The sequence below is a fragment of the Acromyrmex echinatior genome, chromosome 8 (assembly GCF_024713525.1).
Source record: "Acromyrmex echinatior isolate Ae372 chromosome 8, ASM2471352v2, whole genome shotgun sequence".
In the NCBI taxonomy this organism is placed as follows: Eukaryota; Metazoa; Arthropoda; class Insecta; order Hymenoptera; family Formicidae; genus Acromyrmex; species Acromyrmex echinatior.
Genome location: NC_141859.1, coordinates 2,510,934 through 2,528,156, shown reverse-complemented (window position 1 = coordinate 2,528,156; position 17,223 = coordinate 2,510,934). Strand labels below are relative to the sequence as shown.

The window sequence follows — 17,223 nt, the reverse complement described above, 5'->3', positions numbered from 1 at the left end:
AGAATACACCAATAACAGCGAGCGTCACTCAACTGTTGAGTCCGCTGAATGCAGCCAATGCCTGTCCATATGCGGTCTAATATCATCTCGTTTCAATTGAATAGCCATAAGTGACGGTCGACGCATGCGTGTTGAATTGTGCGTTTGAATTTGAACGACATAACGAGCGTTTACACGTTTAGTCTTTCGTCGACTGTTATGGTGATACGATAAATATTTGTGATTCTCGTGAGTGCGTTTTCCGATTATACAATAAATACGAGCCTTGCTTCCTTGAAATATTTATTAGAACCGAAAAACTGACTGAGTTTACAATGTCAGATAGCATAAAAGTGGCTATCAAAGTCAGGCCTCTCATCAAGCGAGAAAAGGATGAGAATTTATCGATACAGTGGATCACCAATGAAAACACCATTGTAGCTACCGACTCCGAATTCAGAAAGCGATCTGATGGTAGATTCGAATTTGGTACGTCAATATGTTATACGAAATTAGTACGAATACAAATTTCGAAACATGTCCCGGGCACGTAATTTTTCTCGGCGTATCTCTTTCGAAAAATTTATTTTTATTTTGTATTTACATTTTCTTTCGATTTTTTATTTTTCCTTTTTCCTTCAATTAATATTTTATTTCTTTAGATATAAAATACATATACATCATGAAGTATATTCTGAAGTACTAAAGAAGTATTATTCAATGTTAATTTGTATCATTGTCATGTGAGGTTATAATTTTCATCGGCCATCATTTTATCTTTTATATTATCCTTTGATCTTGATATAAGATTCACAAATTATGTTTATATGATATTACATTTGCAGATCATATTTTTGATACAAACACCAACAACAACAATGTATTTAATGTTGTAAGGCCTATTGTCGATGCTGCTGTAAATGGATTTAATGGTACAGTGTTTGCTTACGGACAGACAAGTTCTGGTAAAACTTATACTATGATGGGTACTTCGGAAGAACCTGGCATAGTACCTCTGGCTGTTGAACATATGTTTGATGCAATAACCAATGTTCCAGGACGCGAGTTTTTATTAAGGTAAATATATCTGTGGTGACAAAAGAATAATTTACTTAACTAAGAGAATTTAGAATATATCTTGTGATAAAAGTATAATTTAATTAAGAGTTTAGAACTCTCTTATCTATTTTTCAAAACCTATCTGCATAAATTATAATAGGTTTGTTCACGTTGCTTGCACTTTTTGCATTCTACATCTTTGCTTTTTCTCTTTTCAAAGCCAAATATGTATTTATCTCATTTTAAGTGCAAAAATATTTGAGGATTTCATGCAATGCGAACAAACTTGCAATCAATAACATGGATTTTAAGATGATCCTACAATAGCAATAATATTCGCTACACTGTATTCTAGTCGGCGACCATATACAATGGGTGCTTTTGTTTAACCTATAAGATAAACAAGGATACCTATTATATTGGATCATCTAAAAAGTATCCGCGGTACTTTGTCACTAGATATATGACCATCAACACACATCTAGTGACAAAAAACCGCGGATACTTTTTAGATGACCCAATATAAGCAATGGCCTAAATGTATAGTGTAAATGTAGCCTCTCAGTAAATATCAATGAATATCAACAGTATTACTGATCTGTATTGTTAATATTGATGGATTGACATAGGATATGAATGGTGATCTAGATTTTGATTATCAAGTATCCAATATTATTAAAATCCATGTTACTGTATGTTGGTGCAATAGATATCGTACATAAAACTAAAGTTAAAATAAGTTAATATTAGGTGTTGGAATTAATTCGTAGCGTTTTACAAGTGATGGGAAGTACTTTCATTAATGTATTTTTTAATGCTCATGTGAAATAAATAACATTCTTTCATTAAAAAACGCTACGAATTAATTCCAACACCTAATATATTACCAATGATACTGATTGTGTAAGGTTGTAAAAATACTGAAAGCATTGATGTATATTATCAGTATTACTGATTTAATATTACTGATCAATATTATTAACCATACACCTTTAGTCAGTAATCTATTAGTATTAACAAATATCAATTTTATTAATTATATATGATTAGTATTGATATAGATTATAGATTGATATAGATTATGGATTGTTATAGATTATAGAATATTGATAGTGATTTAGATTTCTTCATTCTTCATTCTTCAATATCAATATTCCCTATTACAGCATATTATTGCTTAAAAATTAAGAAATCTGGATTACCGCCTCTAATATTGTTAGTATTTATTGATTCTGACAGTATTATTAATTATGTAAGATCTGTAAAACGAGTACTTCAGCATTTCTGTTAGTATAGTTTCACAATTATGTGCAAAACTGAGCTAAAATAAGGCTGTCAATAATATTGATTGTGTAATGTTGCAAAAATGTTGATGTGTATTGTTGGTATTACTGATTCAGTATTGGTCGTTTAAAATTCATACAAGAAGTATAGCATTTTATAACAATATATTAATATTTCAGAGTGTCATACCTAGAGATTTATAATGAAAAAGTTAATGATCTCTTAAACAAAAACCAAGACAAAAATTCAACAGATTTGAAAGTACACGAAGATGTAAATGGTCAAGTATTCGTAAAGTGTAAGGAAGAAGTTACAAATAGTCCAGAGAATGTTTTAGCAATAATGAATAAAGGTAATAAAAGCAGAAGAATAGGCGAAACAAACATGAATGAGCGAAGTAGCAGAAGCCATACAATATTTAGAATTGTAAGAACATCAATTTTCATTAATACTATATTTTAAAATAGAAAATTATTTTATTATTATTACTAGATAAAGTAATCTGTATATAACAGATATTCTGTTATAACATCTGTATATAACAGATAAGTTACTATGATTGCAAACTTCTATTATTCATTGCAATGCAAAAAAATCTAGTTTATGCTATGTATATTATAGATTTTTAGTACGTGTAATGGATAACGGAATGCAGCCTATATCTAGATATAATAATCCATATATTTCCATAAATTTGAAAGTTGCAACACAATGACATTGCAGACAATTGAAAGTCGTGAAGCTGGTGCAGGTTCAGATGGTGCGATACAAGTTTCCCAATTAAATATGGTCGATCTAGCTGGATCAGAAAGAGCTCGTCTGACAGGTGCTACTGGAGAACGTTTCAAGGAAGGACGTCATATTAACTTATCACTTTCAACATTGGCCTTAGTAATAAAACAATTAAGCGAATCACAAGACTATGTAAATTTTCGAAATAGTAAATTAACAAGATTACTTCAAACTTCTTTGGGTGGCAACGCAATGACAGTGATGATATGTGCAGTAACACCAGCTGCTTTAGACGAGACTCAATGCACATTATCGTTAGTATTTTTTCTTCTTTTTATGTTAGGCCTCTGGCCTGTTATACCTTTCTTATATGCTTGTGGGATGCACACTGATTATTCAATTGTCACAAGCCTATAGTTTTAACGCTGGTTTTGAATGGCGATTTTTTCGTGAGGTGTTTCTGCGAGCAAGGATTTTTGGGAGGTTACTATTTTTTTCCGAGAGGAGATACGAGCGATAAAAATTTTGATTCCTGAGGATCAAACTCGGAATTTTTGGCATGACAGACCAGTGCGCTATCTGCTATGCCACGCTCGTGCTCTAGTATTTTTGAAATTATTTGATGTATATTAACGTAGTGTAACTGATTTTTTATTTTTTAATGAATAGGTTTGCCTCTAGAGCTAGAAATGTAAAAAATGACCCTAAATTGAACGAAGTTATGTCTGACGGTGTACTTTTAAAACGATATGCAAAACAAATAGATAAATTACACACAGAATTAGAGGTAAGTGTATATTATTAGGTGTTGGAATTAATTCGTAGCGTTTTACAAGTGATGGGAAGTACTTTCATTAATGTATTTTTTAATGCTCATGTGAAATAAATAACATTCTTTCATTAAAAAACGCTACGAATTAATTCCAACACCTAATATAAATGTTTTATTTTCAGTTATTATGGAAAATATTTTGATTGAATTTTCTACACGATCACACGATCAAATCTTTTAATCTTTACAGGCACAAAGTAATGCCTTATCGGTACAAATCTAGGTATTTCGAATCCATCCATTCTTTAGCCAAAATAGTTCAAAAAAAAAATTTCTAAAAATTCACGAACATACTTTCAACTTTCTAAAACAAATGTTTGGACTTCTTTTGAAAAATAATAAAATGTGTATATTATTTAATTTGTCGAATTTGTGAGAAATTTGCACGAACAAAAGTTCGGACACGAAATATCTAGAATAACACCGTAAGAAGGAGCAAATTTTTTAAAATAATAATATATATCTTAAAATCTTTTAACTTACTAATAAATTCATATTTTTAGAGAATGAAACAGTTAACTCAAACAACTGATTTTCAAGAAATGGAATCTAAAATGCAAGAGAAAGATCGCATTAATCAGAATCTAGAAGAGCGTATTAGATTACTGCAAACTCGGATCATCACTGCCGCTAATCGCAATACTATAGCATCGTTCAAGATTAAAGAAAAAAGAAGACGGACTTGGTGCGGCACTGGTGGATTTAATAAATTAAATACATCTTTATTTCCAACGTGCTCGCATTTATCACCAATCAAAGAAATGTCACCTATCAAATCACATATTAGACATAATTCTAATACTACTTTGGATTCATGTGCGTTAATTTTTTATACTATGCAAATTGAATATTTTAACAAACTGAATTATAAATTAAAGATAGATGTATTATTCTTATAGCATTCCAAATAGCTTTTGCTGATTTTGAGCTGGAACTTATGAATAGTGAAGCAAATCATGACGAAGACCTCAGTAGCGATGAGGATCCATTTGTTACATATCGTGACAAACATCGAGTAAAATTTGTCGATGATGTAATGGTTAAATCACCTATAAACTATAGCGACGATAACATCACATTTGATAAAATTGAGGCGTCCACTCAAACTGTAAGGTAAGTAGTACAAAAAAATTAATTTGATTTTGTTTTACAATTATTTTAATCATTCTTTGTTTATAACTAGCAATAACTCACCTGATACACCAAAGCGTACTCTGCGAGACAGAATCCGTAATTTGACGGAAGAATATTCAGAGCTTAAGGAATTTACAACCTTGGAAAAGCAGCTACATTATGAAGATCATTTATCTGAACTCCAAGAAAAACGTTCACAGTTTGAAAAGCAATTGGAAAATATCACATCTGATAAGGAAGCTTTCGAACATATAGCATCTGAACTTCGTAAAAAGTTAACTGCAGCTGAATTACGATATACTTTAGCAGAAGATCAATTAAATGTTCAAGCAGCAGAATTAGAGAGAATATCAGATTTAGAAAAAAAAATTGCGCAGTTGTCTGCACAAAAAATAGAGGAGCAAAATGTTCCTGATCTATACAAACAGATAGCTGTTCTTACAGCTGAAAAAGATGGATATGAACATGTGGCATCTGAACTGCGAAAAAAACTTAATGAAGCCGAACAACGCAATATTGTATTACAAGATAAATTGATCCAAAATGTAGAATTAGAAATACCATTTATTCAAACTTTGTCGAATAATGAGATCATTTCATTTGAAAAAAATGAACTGCAATGTAAAATAACTGATCTTCAAAATAAGCTAACAGAAGCAGAGTTAAACAATAATTCGATGAAAGATAAACTGGAGGAGCAACAGCAAATGCTACAAAATCTTCAAGAAGAAAAAAATATAGTTGTTTCTGAAATGCAAAATAAATTAAGAGAAGCAGAAGAAATTAATAATTCGATAAAAGATAGATTAAACGAGCAGCAAGAACTAGAAGTTCAGAAATTTCAAGATCAGGAAAAGCAGATTGCACAATTTAAATCTGAAAATCACAAATTTAAACTTACTGTCGATGATCTTCAAGAACAATTAATAGAAACAAAAATAATTATTAGCGGAAAGGAAGATAAAATGCATGAATATCAGCAAGATTTAGACAAATTTCAACATTTAGAAGATGTCATAAAGGAACGAATGGAATTTGAACGAATTAGTAATGAATTGAGACACCAATTGACACAAGTACAATTAATGAATGATTCAATGAAAAATAAATTAAATACGGAGGAGCTGTATATACAAAAGAACTGCGACTTAGAGAATCAAATTAAAATTCTTGCAATCGAGAAAAATGAATTTAAAGTTATAATTAGTGAATTAGAAGAGAAATTGAAAGAAATGGAATCAAACAATTCACTAAAAAACAAATCAAATGAATATGAAGCAAATCAATATGAAATCAATTTAGAGATCACAAATGAAACTTTTACATCTGAAAATAAATCTGAACAGATAATTTCCGAATTGCAAGAAAAGTTAAAGGAAACAGAATCGTATAATAATTTAATCAAAGAAGAATTGAATGTATGTCAAGCAGAAGCGCAGAAAACGCTTGAAGAACACAGAAAATCTATTGAAAATTTTGCAATTGAGAAAAGTAAATTGGAAGATACAGTGCGTGAACTCCAAGAAAAGTCGAAGGAAGCAGAATTGAATAACAATTTATTAAAGGACAGAATAAATGAACAAGAATTGCAATTACAGAAGAGTTATGATATGGAAAAAGAGATTGAATGTCTCATGTCGAAAACAAAAGAGTTTGAGTGTACAGTTCACGAGTTGAGAGAGAAACTGGCCAATGCTCAGCATTGCATTTCAGTAGAAGATGAATCAAATGGAATACAATTACAGAAAATTCAACTGAATGCGCAAGTTCCAAATACGATATCTGAAAGAGATGAACAAGACTCCATAAAATTGTGTCAACAATCGTTGAAGAGTCTCGGAAAGGAATTGACGGAGAATCAGAGCAAAGACGAAATCAATCATCTACAAAGTCGTATTAATGATTTACAAAGTATTATTCAGGATATACAGAATGAAAATACGTACTTGAAAGAACAGGCAACGAAGTCTATATCATATAATGAATCCGATTTAGGTGATTCATCGAAAATTACAGACGATTTATCGATTACAAAGATGTCTCTAGACGAAGATAGTGCTAAATTATCTGCAGATCTTGTTTTGAAAAATCAGGAATTAGATGAAATAAAGCACATTGTGCAAAGCTTGAAAGCAGACATAGAAAACTTGCAACAAACTGTATATTTATTAACGACCGAAAACAGCGAATTGGCAAATAAATTAGCAACAGAAAAGGAATGCAACGAGAAATCGGTTATTTACTATCAGCAGATTATCGATGAGCTTTACGAGCGAAACTCAAAAATAATGGATGAGAAACTTGAACTCGAGAATAATTTAACAAATCTTAATGAACAATTAGAAACTCTTCGCTCGAGGATGCCCGAGGTAAACTTAAACGAAGAGCAGATAATTCAAAAGTATGAAAAACAGATTAGTGAATTTCAGGCAAGAAATATAGAATTGTTGTCCCATCTCACAGACCGAACGAAAGAACTTGAAATGTTGAAAGAGAGTAAGTCGCTTTTGTATGAACACGATTGTATATATAAAGATAAATTAACGAATCTTACTGAGAAACATAAGCATTTAATAACTGAAAATGGTGATCTTTCCACTAATTTAATGGATAAAATCGAGGAAAACGAAGGATTAAAACAAGAATGTGATATTTTAAAAAACAAACTAGAATTATCACTGAAAAATAAAGAAAGCATTGGTAACAATGATGTGGAGCAGCTGAGAATGGAGAATACTGTATTGAAAACCGAGCTGATGGAACTCAAAACTAACTTAAAAACTTTAACCGAAGAAAATTCGAAAATATCCAGTCAATTAATAGAAACCATAGAAGATCTAGATAATGCACGAAAACTCAATTCTGGCAACAATACCATGCATTTATCGACATTATTTAATAGTACCTTAATGAATGATGCATTGGATAAATCTGCGTTAGATGATGATGCTGAAACAAAAATTGTAAATCTGCAAGAAGAAGTTAATCATCTCACAAATCTCAATAGAAAGCTAAGCGATCTAAAATTAGGTACCTGTACACAGTGTAGCCACTTGAATGAGTTAAACGAAAATCGAAGAATGCTGAAGCTCGAAGTAAAGACTCTTAATCGCAAATTGGAAAACTTGCAGAGGAAATTCTCTAGCAAATCCGCAAAAAGTGACGCGCTCATATTGAAGGCCAAAGAAGATTTAAACGTAAGTTCATGTAATTTATCTTTTAATGCCAGTTTTTCGGAGAACATGAATGTCACCTGCGTTGAGGAAAGACTTCAATCTCTAAATAACGAATTACAAATTTTGAAAGAAGATCATAATAAGCTATCGGATTTATATAAAGAGAAATGTAATGAAGTCGAAGAATTACAGAATAGCACCATCACGGATTCATCATCGACTAATGACAAGAATTCCAGTATAAAGAAGTCCCCAAGTAGAACTTCATTAAGATTAGAAAATATTGGGAAAGTTATGAATGATTTGCAAAATGATTTCAAGACGATAAAAGAGAATAACGAAAGTGTCAAGTCAGATCTTACAAAGTTTATTAACGAAAAAGAAAGAATGCTATTGGATGAAATTAATACTTTGAAGACCATTAATGAAGAATTGTTGCAGAAATTGTCGGAAAGTGAACTCTTGCATGCTACTACATTGGCGAGAGCCGATATTCTTGAAAATGAGGTACAAGATATGACAAAAAAATTGCAGGAGTTTACTATAAGATACAAAGAAATTGAAAATGCAAAGTTGCTTCTTGAGGTTGAAGTAGATAGTTTGAAGGAAGATAAATTAATGAAAGAGCAAACAGCAAACGAATTACGTCAAAGCCATTCCTGCCTGGAACAGGAATTAAATTTAATAAAAAAAGAGAAAGAAGAGCTTAACAACGACATCATTCTTTTGGAGCAAGAATATAATGAAAAACTAGATTCACTAAAAGCAATAAATGACAAGTTAACCAGCTCTAAAGCAGCTCTCTCACAGGAATTCACTAATTATATTAAAGAATCGGAAAATAGACTGGTGGAACTTAATGAAAAAATAAACAAATACAATTCTGAAAATGATTATCTAAAACAGGAATTGATCAGGTTACGCGACATAGAAAATAAATTTGAGAAGATGAGAACTGAATATCAGTCTCAGTCACAGCAAGATAAAACATTAGTTGATGATAACAAGAAGCTCAAAAATGTATTAAATGACAGTTCTAAGAACATTATTAAGGAAATAAAGTCTCTCGAACCTAAAGTCGATATTCAGAAATTTGTGGATAAATCGGTGGATGATCTGTTCCAGATATTTATGCAAACTATTTTGATGAAAGAGAAAGAAGTAATAAAAACTATGCGGGAGAATTTCGATAAGGAGAAGCAAAAGCTTGAAGATGAAAAACGTCAGAGCGTAGACTCGGAGAAACGTACATTGCTGTGGGTGAAAGAACTAGAGTGTGAGATAGAGAAACTTCAAAAGGATTTGTCTGAGCGAGAAATTGCATCCGAAGACTTACAAAAAGAAATTGCACATTTAGGACACCTTTTGGAAGAAAGTAATCGCGATAGAGAGGTATTGAGAGAGAAGAATAGCCTACTTGAAACGGATCTTAACAATTTACAAATTGAATATAATAAATATTCTAAGATTGACACGGCGAATGAAGAAGCTATTGTTATCGCACAGAAACGAGAAAAGCAAGCGCAAGAGATGATCAAAAATAAAGAATCAGAATTTCAGAGGCAGTTGAAATCAGAGAAAGAGGCATACAATAAACAAATTGAAGATCTCACGTGTACGATAGAGTCGTTTAAGACGAAAAACATGGAACTGACAAATAGCATTGAAGGCCTCGAAGTTAATCAGAAGCAACTGAAGAATATCATCGACTTGAAAAGTAACGATTTAATGAAAAACAATCAAATCAATCAGAAAATGCAGACTGAATTGGAGCAGCTAACAGAAACTTACAACGATTTGCATAAAGAACTAGAAGAGAAAGAGTTATGTATCGCGGAAATCAAGGAACTTCTGAAAACTAAGTGTGATGAGCTGACAGAGTATAAAATTAATCTGGAAACGATTATGCCCGAAAACAAGCTGCTAAAACAACAGATTAGCGAACGGAAAACCATCATAGAGCAGTATAAGGTGGAAATAGAGACTCTGAAAATGGAAAATAAAAAGGCGATCGACGCGATTAAAGATCAATTGAACTTTGAAGAGCTAAAGAGCACAGAGCTAAACAAACAGATAGCTGAATTAAATAATAAGCATATGGCTTTGACAGAAGAGATGAATGCTTTGAGGGACAACTACACAACATTAAAACATAAGTACGCGACATTAGAAAAGCGAGTCAGGAACAGTACGAGCAAAGCCCAAGCGGAAGAACAAATGGAAGAACTGAAAGACTTGAACAGGTCTTTGCGAAATAATTTGGACGGTGCTAGCAATCGAATAACGGAGTTGCAGGCTGTGAAAACCGATCTGATGAAGCAAGTGATTACTTTAAGCAGTCAATATGATGCAGCGTGCAAAGACAATCAAAAATTAAAGGAAACACTATCATCGTCCAGACATAACGATACATATACTGCCTGCGAGAAGTACGACAATTTGCTACAAGAGAAAAACAAAATTGCATTAGAACTGGAAGCAACAAAAGTTCAGTTAAATCAGAAAAACAAAGACATTGAGAATTATCTCCACGAGATAAAGGAGTTGAAGAGAAAAAATACGGAACTCGATAAAGAATTAGACGAGTTGGCGGCTGTTATTTGCGAGCACGATGCAGATAATGCAAGACTTCAAGATAAGTATTTCACATGTCGTGCTGAAGCTGACGAGTTACAAGACAAGATAAAAACTCTTGAGAAGAAAACTCAAATTAATCTGTTGCAAACGAACACGTCCTCCAACAAGGCTGAAAAGTCTCACGATGATGAATGTAGTTGCGCAATATTAAAAAACAAAATACGGGAGTTGCAGTTAGAGATAGTATCAAAGAATGGAAAGATCGCAACGTTAGAACTACAAATACGTAGCGGAAGTTTTCCTTATCAAATGAAGTGTAAAGAACTACAGGAACATCTATCAGCATATAGTAACAAAGTATTTTATCATATTTTATCATATTTTAATTATTATCAAGTTTATGTAAATACAAGTAATTTGATAAATACATTTGTTGTTTTTATAGAATAGCGAGCTGAAGGCGGAAATGAAGCGATTACAGATGGCTATGATACGTACAAGCGCAAAGGAATGTGATGTATGTAAACAGAGACTAATAAATAGGAGACATCAGGCATGCCAAACAATGCCGGAAATGTTGAAATTTTGTGGCACGAGCAGCGGCGTAATCGATGTAAGTATATGCCAATACCTATCTCAAAATTGAAGTATGCAATGTTCGGAATTTGAAAATAAAAAGGAAGAAATATGCAAGAACAATTTTGTTTCATTGATTGTTGTGCTTTCACCTTATTATCATTATTATTAATTATTTTATAAATTATCTTATGTAATACTAATTAATGATACAATTTCATATAGGACGAGATAAGAATAACGAAATTGGAGAAGGAGAAACAGATCATGAGGGACGTGTGTCGAACTAGATCAAAAACTATAAAGGAACTCGAGAAGCAAGTAGAAGAATATGAAAAATTATTAAATTCGAAAAATTCATGATCTGCGAGAACATTCGTATTGCCATGTATTGATTACTATATATATTTAATTACTATGTATATATATACATAGTATATATATATATATACATATATGTGATCTGCAGCTTTTCATCACATAGTATTTAACAATAATTTGATCTAAAGTTTGCATAACATATAGAACATATAAAATGTAAATACAGCAATTTTTAATTTTAAGATAATACAATAATAGTTTCATATTTTTATAATGCAAAGAACTATGAACTTTGTTACTTATTTTATACATCGATCACAGATGATAACGATATATTTTTTGCTAATTTTACATAGGTTTATCAGTTTAAGAAAATATAATTCCTGTGATATACATATAATGAAATATAACTTAATCAGAATATAGTGTGTATATATATATATATAAATATTATATGACCGAGATAAATCAGTAGCTATTAAATTTTATCCGCCGTCTACATTGTGCCTTTTTACATATTTATTATCTTGTCTTATTATATGTAATTTCAAAAATAATAATATGACTATAATCATTATGACCATTTTTTAAGTAAAACACGACGCTGAGAATGCAAAGTTTTAATACAAATATCTCTCGTATCGTTTTCATTATATATAGTCTTCCATTATACACACTTGCCATGCGGTTGGCGAGTTATGGGATCTATATTTTAATTAATGCCAGATCCGAACGGCATTGTAATCAAAGATCTTTTAGCGTATTCGATTTACTGATTCGACCCATCTTCGAAGTCAATGGTCTATTCTTTTTAGTTACATTTCTTGTACAATTTAACTCTTCTTTTGCAGCTAAATAGAATAGACCATTTGGAATCAGGTCAAGTCAATAAATCGAATACGTTATTAATCACCAAATGGAGTCATTTTCGGCTGTTTATACTGGAGTTCTATGAGGCGTATTTGCGTATCTCTTAACCGCGTAACCAATCAGTAATCAGTAAAACATGAAATAACAACAGCGATATTGTCAACATCTCCGGCATTGTTTGGCATGCCTGATGTCTCCTATTTATTAGTCTCTGTTTGCATACATCGCATTCTTTCGTGCTTGCACGTATCATAGTCATCTATAATAAGATCGCTTCTGATTAGTTACGTGATTACCAGATATGCGGCAAATACGTCTTATGAGACTCCAGCATTAAACGCGAAAAATCGCATATATCAACGTAGGTGGGATTGAATCCGAATCCACAGATCGCGAGTCAATCGCACCAAGCGGCAAGCCACTCGATGCCTCAGCCAAGTAAAACTGTATATTGATATATGTAAAAATCTACGCGTCTCTAAATTTAGAGTAAAAAATATATGAGATTAAATCTTATATTGCAGATAGAAGAAGCTTATAGAAGTCTCAATGGAGAAATAATTATATCATTGAATTATACAAAATAATATAAGTATGATAATCAATTACCAAATAGTAAAATTTTTATGACAAAAAATAGAATGTTTAAGTTTATTTCATTTAGAAATTACATGTTATTGAATTTCTCTTTATGTAATTAAAATTAATAAATATTTGCTTAAATAATGTAAAAACTTCATATAAAACGTTCTTTATACAAGTGGCAACATAATAAACAATTTTCTTAATTGTATAATTATGTAACTTCCTTTCTTCTCTATGTATGTTTTTCATTTTTAATAGAGATACTCTAATGATAGATGAAAATTCTGATCCAACTGAATAGTGCATTCGTTTATATATGGCTGCGTTCAGCAGAACACAACAGTTTTGCAACCGTTTTACGATTCTCTGCTGAGATTAGACCATTTCTCTTGATCTAAATGCATAACCCAATTAGCGCGAAGAAAACTTCCAACAGTTGCAAAATAAACGCTTTGAACGCAGCCTATTTAATATGTTTCGCAAAAATGTATTAACATTTGTATGTATAATACAACATTTTATTTCCAAGATTTATTTTAATTATTGACAAATTATTTAATATTACTCTAAGATTTGTCGAGTTTTGCTTTCTTCGGTTTGTATCTCATCATGTGCTTATGTGGCCTTTTTGTACCAGTTTTTGTTTGAAACAAATCTGAAATAGAAATCACATTGTTGTTTAGTATCAAATTAAATATCTCTAATATATTTAAAATATTAAATTCTAAACATATTTATACCTTTATCAGGCTCTTCTCCTACTTCTTCACGATAATACTGCGCATCGTCATCTTCCTCTAGTTCACTCTTTTCAGTAGATTCCTTCGCAATTTTTTGTAGGAGCATATCATTTTCTCTCTTCTTCTGAATTCCTTTCAATGATTTCTCTTTATGTTCTTGTTTTTGTACTTCTTTCTTTTTCTTATTTTCTTCCTGTAATCTTTTTCTTTTTTCCTTCAATTTCTTCTTTTCTTCTCTTCTTTTCTTTATTGCAAGTTTCTCCTCTTTTGTTTTATGTATAAATTCATGATAAAGTACTTCACCATCGAGGAGTCCATTCTCCACTTTGATTAACTAAAACACATACAATTAACGTTATAAAGATATTAAATATCTATAAATTTATTACTTGTATTAATCTCAATTCAATTTTTAACCTGCAATGTTATTCTTGGTCCCAATTCGAATAATCTAATTGCACTTTTAGAATTAGCCTGATTTCCTCTTGAAGACAATTTTTGTGATAACGTGACATGACTATTTTCATCGTCTTCTGCTTCACTTTCGGACATGGTCGGTTTTGTTAAAAACTCCGAAATATCTTGACATTTAGATAAATTCGGTATTTTAGCTTGCACTAATTTTTTTATACCTTTTGATAAACCTACAGGTACAACTTTGATCGCATAATGTCTGAAGTCAATGATTTTAGATGTCGTATTGTAATTTAAGCATATACAACGACGGATTGTGCTCAAATTAATCTATAAAAATATTTTAACAAATTAATGGTTCTTGAATTAATTGTTTTAAATTGCATTTCTCAAATTGATTTGTTTCATAAAACTTACAGTAGTCAAGTTTATAGTTGGGAACATGTTCTGGAAAGTAGAAGCTATAAGTTTTAGTTGCATGCCTTCTCCACTGAAATTATTTAAAACTAATAGAGGAGAATTTTTGAAGGCTTCCTCGTATACCAGCTGCTTCTTTAACATAGATATAACGTCTCGTGTCAAGGAGAAACTATGTATCTTGAAAGTAAGTGTAGGTCCTTTAGGTAACCTATAATATTAAAAAATATTATCCAATAAATCGATTCACGAATTAATAAAAATAACTGTCTTAGTTTTCTTATTGATAAATTTCATTAAAACGAATACAGTACTTGCAAAGCTTAAGGTACATTCCCAGTTCAGTTTTTGTGAATATGCACATGTGACTAACATGCAGCACGCTTGCAACAGAGACAAAGTCTTTAATAGTATTTTTCTTTCGAATTTTCAAGGATGAAGCTGTAAAAGGTTCCATAACTTTGCGAAAATCTTTAGTAAGATCAACAATATGATCTCCTGGCAACCCACGATGGAATACAAAGGAATGAGGTGCTTTCACCAACTCTTCCTTCTCTCCCACATTTATTTGTTTATTACGTTTCACACATCGACCCTAAATAAAACATTTATTTTAATTAGAAAACTAAACTGTCTTTCGTTATCAATATATTAGTCTCACAATAAAGTTGTTGTTACAGTTGTGCATGTACTTGCCATATAGATAATTTTTATATTAACTTAATAATAATTTTATTAAACGTTTTTTTTTTAGTTGCTAATTTATATTATATTTCATTTATATAATTGTGTTTATAAATAATGAAAAAAAATACCTTTCTTTTATGACCCATTTTTAGGTAAGTTATTAGATTAGAATTCTTAAACCTTTTAGGTTAGAATCAGAATTTAGCACACGTGATGAAGGCACAATAAATTAAATGAACTTCACATAAATAAAAATTCCAGACATTTAAACATAAAAAGAGAGACAATAGTTTACTTCTTATTTAAATATAAAATAATATTATCTTCTCTCTTTTGATCACTTTTTCTTGCGCTACTCAGCGTTACCCTATATGTGCTCACGTATCCCATGTGTGTTTAAAGTAGAAACCTATTAACCATGAATTAGAAATTAGGAATTAGAAACACGCTTCAATTTTCAGAAAAATAAAATATATTAAGAAACCGTTTTTCTTGATAAATAGAAAATTAAAAATCAATAATATTTGTTTTATAATTTAAAAAATTTACAAAAAAGATCTTAATTGACAATCGATAAGTTATCCATCATCGCCTATATAGTTAATAATTTTATCGGTTGCTAATTAAGTTAATTACTATTCATCACATATAATATATAAATCTCTAATATAATTATCGACATTATACTGTGTGTGTGTGTTTTTGTATAATATTATAATATTATTATTCCAATTGTCAGTTTATTTTCGGATGCAAAAAGAATTCTTTTCAGTATTGTTTAGAAAAAAAAAAAATTCTTTTTGTGTCTAAAAATGATATAACAATTGCATTCTTTTTGCATTCATTTTGAACTCTCTGTGTTATCTAGATTTAGATTAGACATAAGACATTTAAAAAATGTCTTTTAGATATCTTATGCAACATAAATGTTGCATAAGATATTGTTATTCTTTTCCTAAAAATAGAAAAAAAAAACAAGTACAGATAACACGACAGAAACTATTAAGAGAGTACAGCAAATGACAAGAAAAAAAATAAAATTATAGTAAAGAAAAATTATAGTAATAATAGTTATATAATATAATAATAATTATTTGAATTTATAATTACTGTTTAAAAATTTATGTAAAATAATATGTACATATGTCTGTCATTGAAGAAAAAAAAATGATAGAAAATACATAATGCAAATAAGTAAATATTAGAACGAAGACAGGTATACTTATATATACAGAATATATATGCAGAATCAATAAAAGACTAGCATCCAGCTAAAAGCATTTATGAAAAGTTCGATTATTTTCTCAATGTGTATATTCCGGAACAATAAAAGATTTTTTACATAATGTTCAAATTATAATGAAATGTTCAGAATATTAATTGTATTAACACTCTTGTATATCACGAAAATCACTCGCAAACTGTATACATCTTCGTCGACAAAGGATCATAAAGATGCATTAACTCGTAAATAAGAATCACATAGAAAAGAATATAAGCGCAACATAGAAAATCTGTTTAAAAAGTGTATTAATTAAAAGTATATTAATCACCTAAAAAGACAAAACATTATCCATTTAAAAAAATTTGAAATAAAGATTTTGAAATGGATAATGTTTTAAGCTACTTTAAATATTTATACTAATCAAATATAATCACTGTAAGTAAAATAAATAGCATAAAAATCGAAGCTCCGCATATTATAATTTCAAATGCTTGTCTCTGTCATAAAAATCACCGTTTCTCTTTAGCTATCCACAGCAAGACTGAGTATTACGCCAACGCGACATACGTGCACAGATTACGATGCATGAATATTTAGATATGTGATGCGCGAGTC

At 30.5% G+C, this 17,223-nt stretch overlaps 2 protein-coding genes across 4 annotated transcripts; one reads left to right on the top strand and one right to left on the bottom strand.

Annotated features, from left to right (window-relative positions):
- Window positions 1-151: 151 nt before the first annotated feature.
- LOC105150112 (uncharacterized) lies at window positions 152-12,247 on the top strand. Of its 3 annotated transcripts, XM_011062976.2 has the most exons (10): window positions 152-468; window positions 825-1,056; window positions 2,502-2,748; window positions 3,046-3,368; window positions 3,724-3,841; window positions 4,390-4,702; window positions 4,786-4,999; window positions 5,070-11,130; window positions 11,219-11,386; window positions 11,575-12,247. In XM_011062976.2, exons 1-10 carry the CDS (start codon window positions 315-317, stop codon window positions 11,710-11,712), a joined length of 7,968 nt encoding a protein of 2,655 aa, XP_011061278.1. In that variant the 5' UTR covers window positions 152-314; the 3' UTR covers window positions 11,713-12,247. The 3 variants fall into 3 exon arrangements, with proteins under 3 accessions (XP_011061278.1, XP_087265187.1, XP_087265186.1); XM_087409061.1 differs by lacking the exons at window positions 152-468; window positions 825-1,056 and adding an exon at window positions 1,435-1,677; XM_087409060.1 differs by lacking the exons at window positions 152-468; window positions 825-1,056 and adding an exon at window positions 1,578-1,730.
- A 914-nt stretch (window positions 12,248-13,161) lies between these two features.
- ppan (Brix domain-containing protein peter pan) lies at window positions 13,162-15,904 on the bottom strand. The gene is made up of 6 exons (XM_011062975.2): window positions 15,512-15,904; window positions 15,011-15,291; window positions 14,697-14,907; window positions 14,283-14,609; window positions 13,866-14,199; window positions 13,162-13,780 (listed from the first exon to the last, which is right to left on the bottom strand). Exons 1-6 carry the CDS (start codon window positions 15,527-15,529, stop codon window positions 13,692-13,694), a joined length of 1,260 nt encoding a protein of 419 aa, XP_011061277.1. The 5' UTR covers window positions 15,530-15,904; the 3' UTR covers window positions 13,162-13,691.
- Window positions 15,905-17,223: the final 1,319 nt, after the last annotated feature.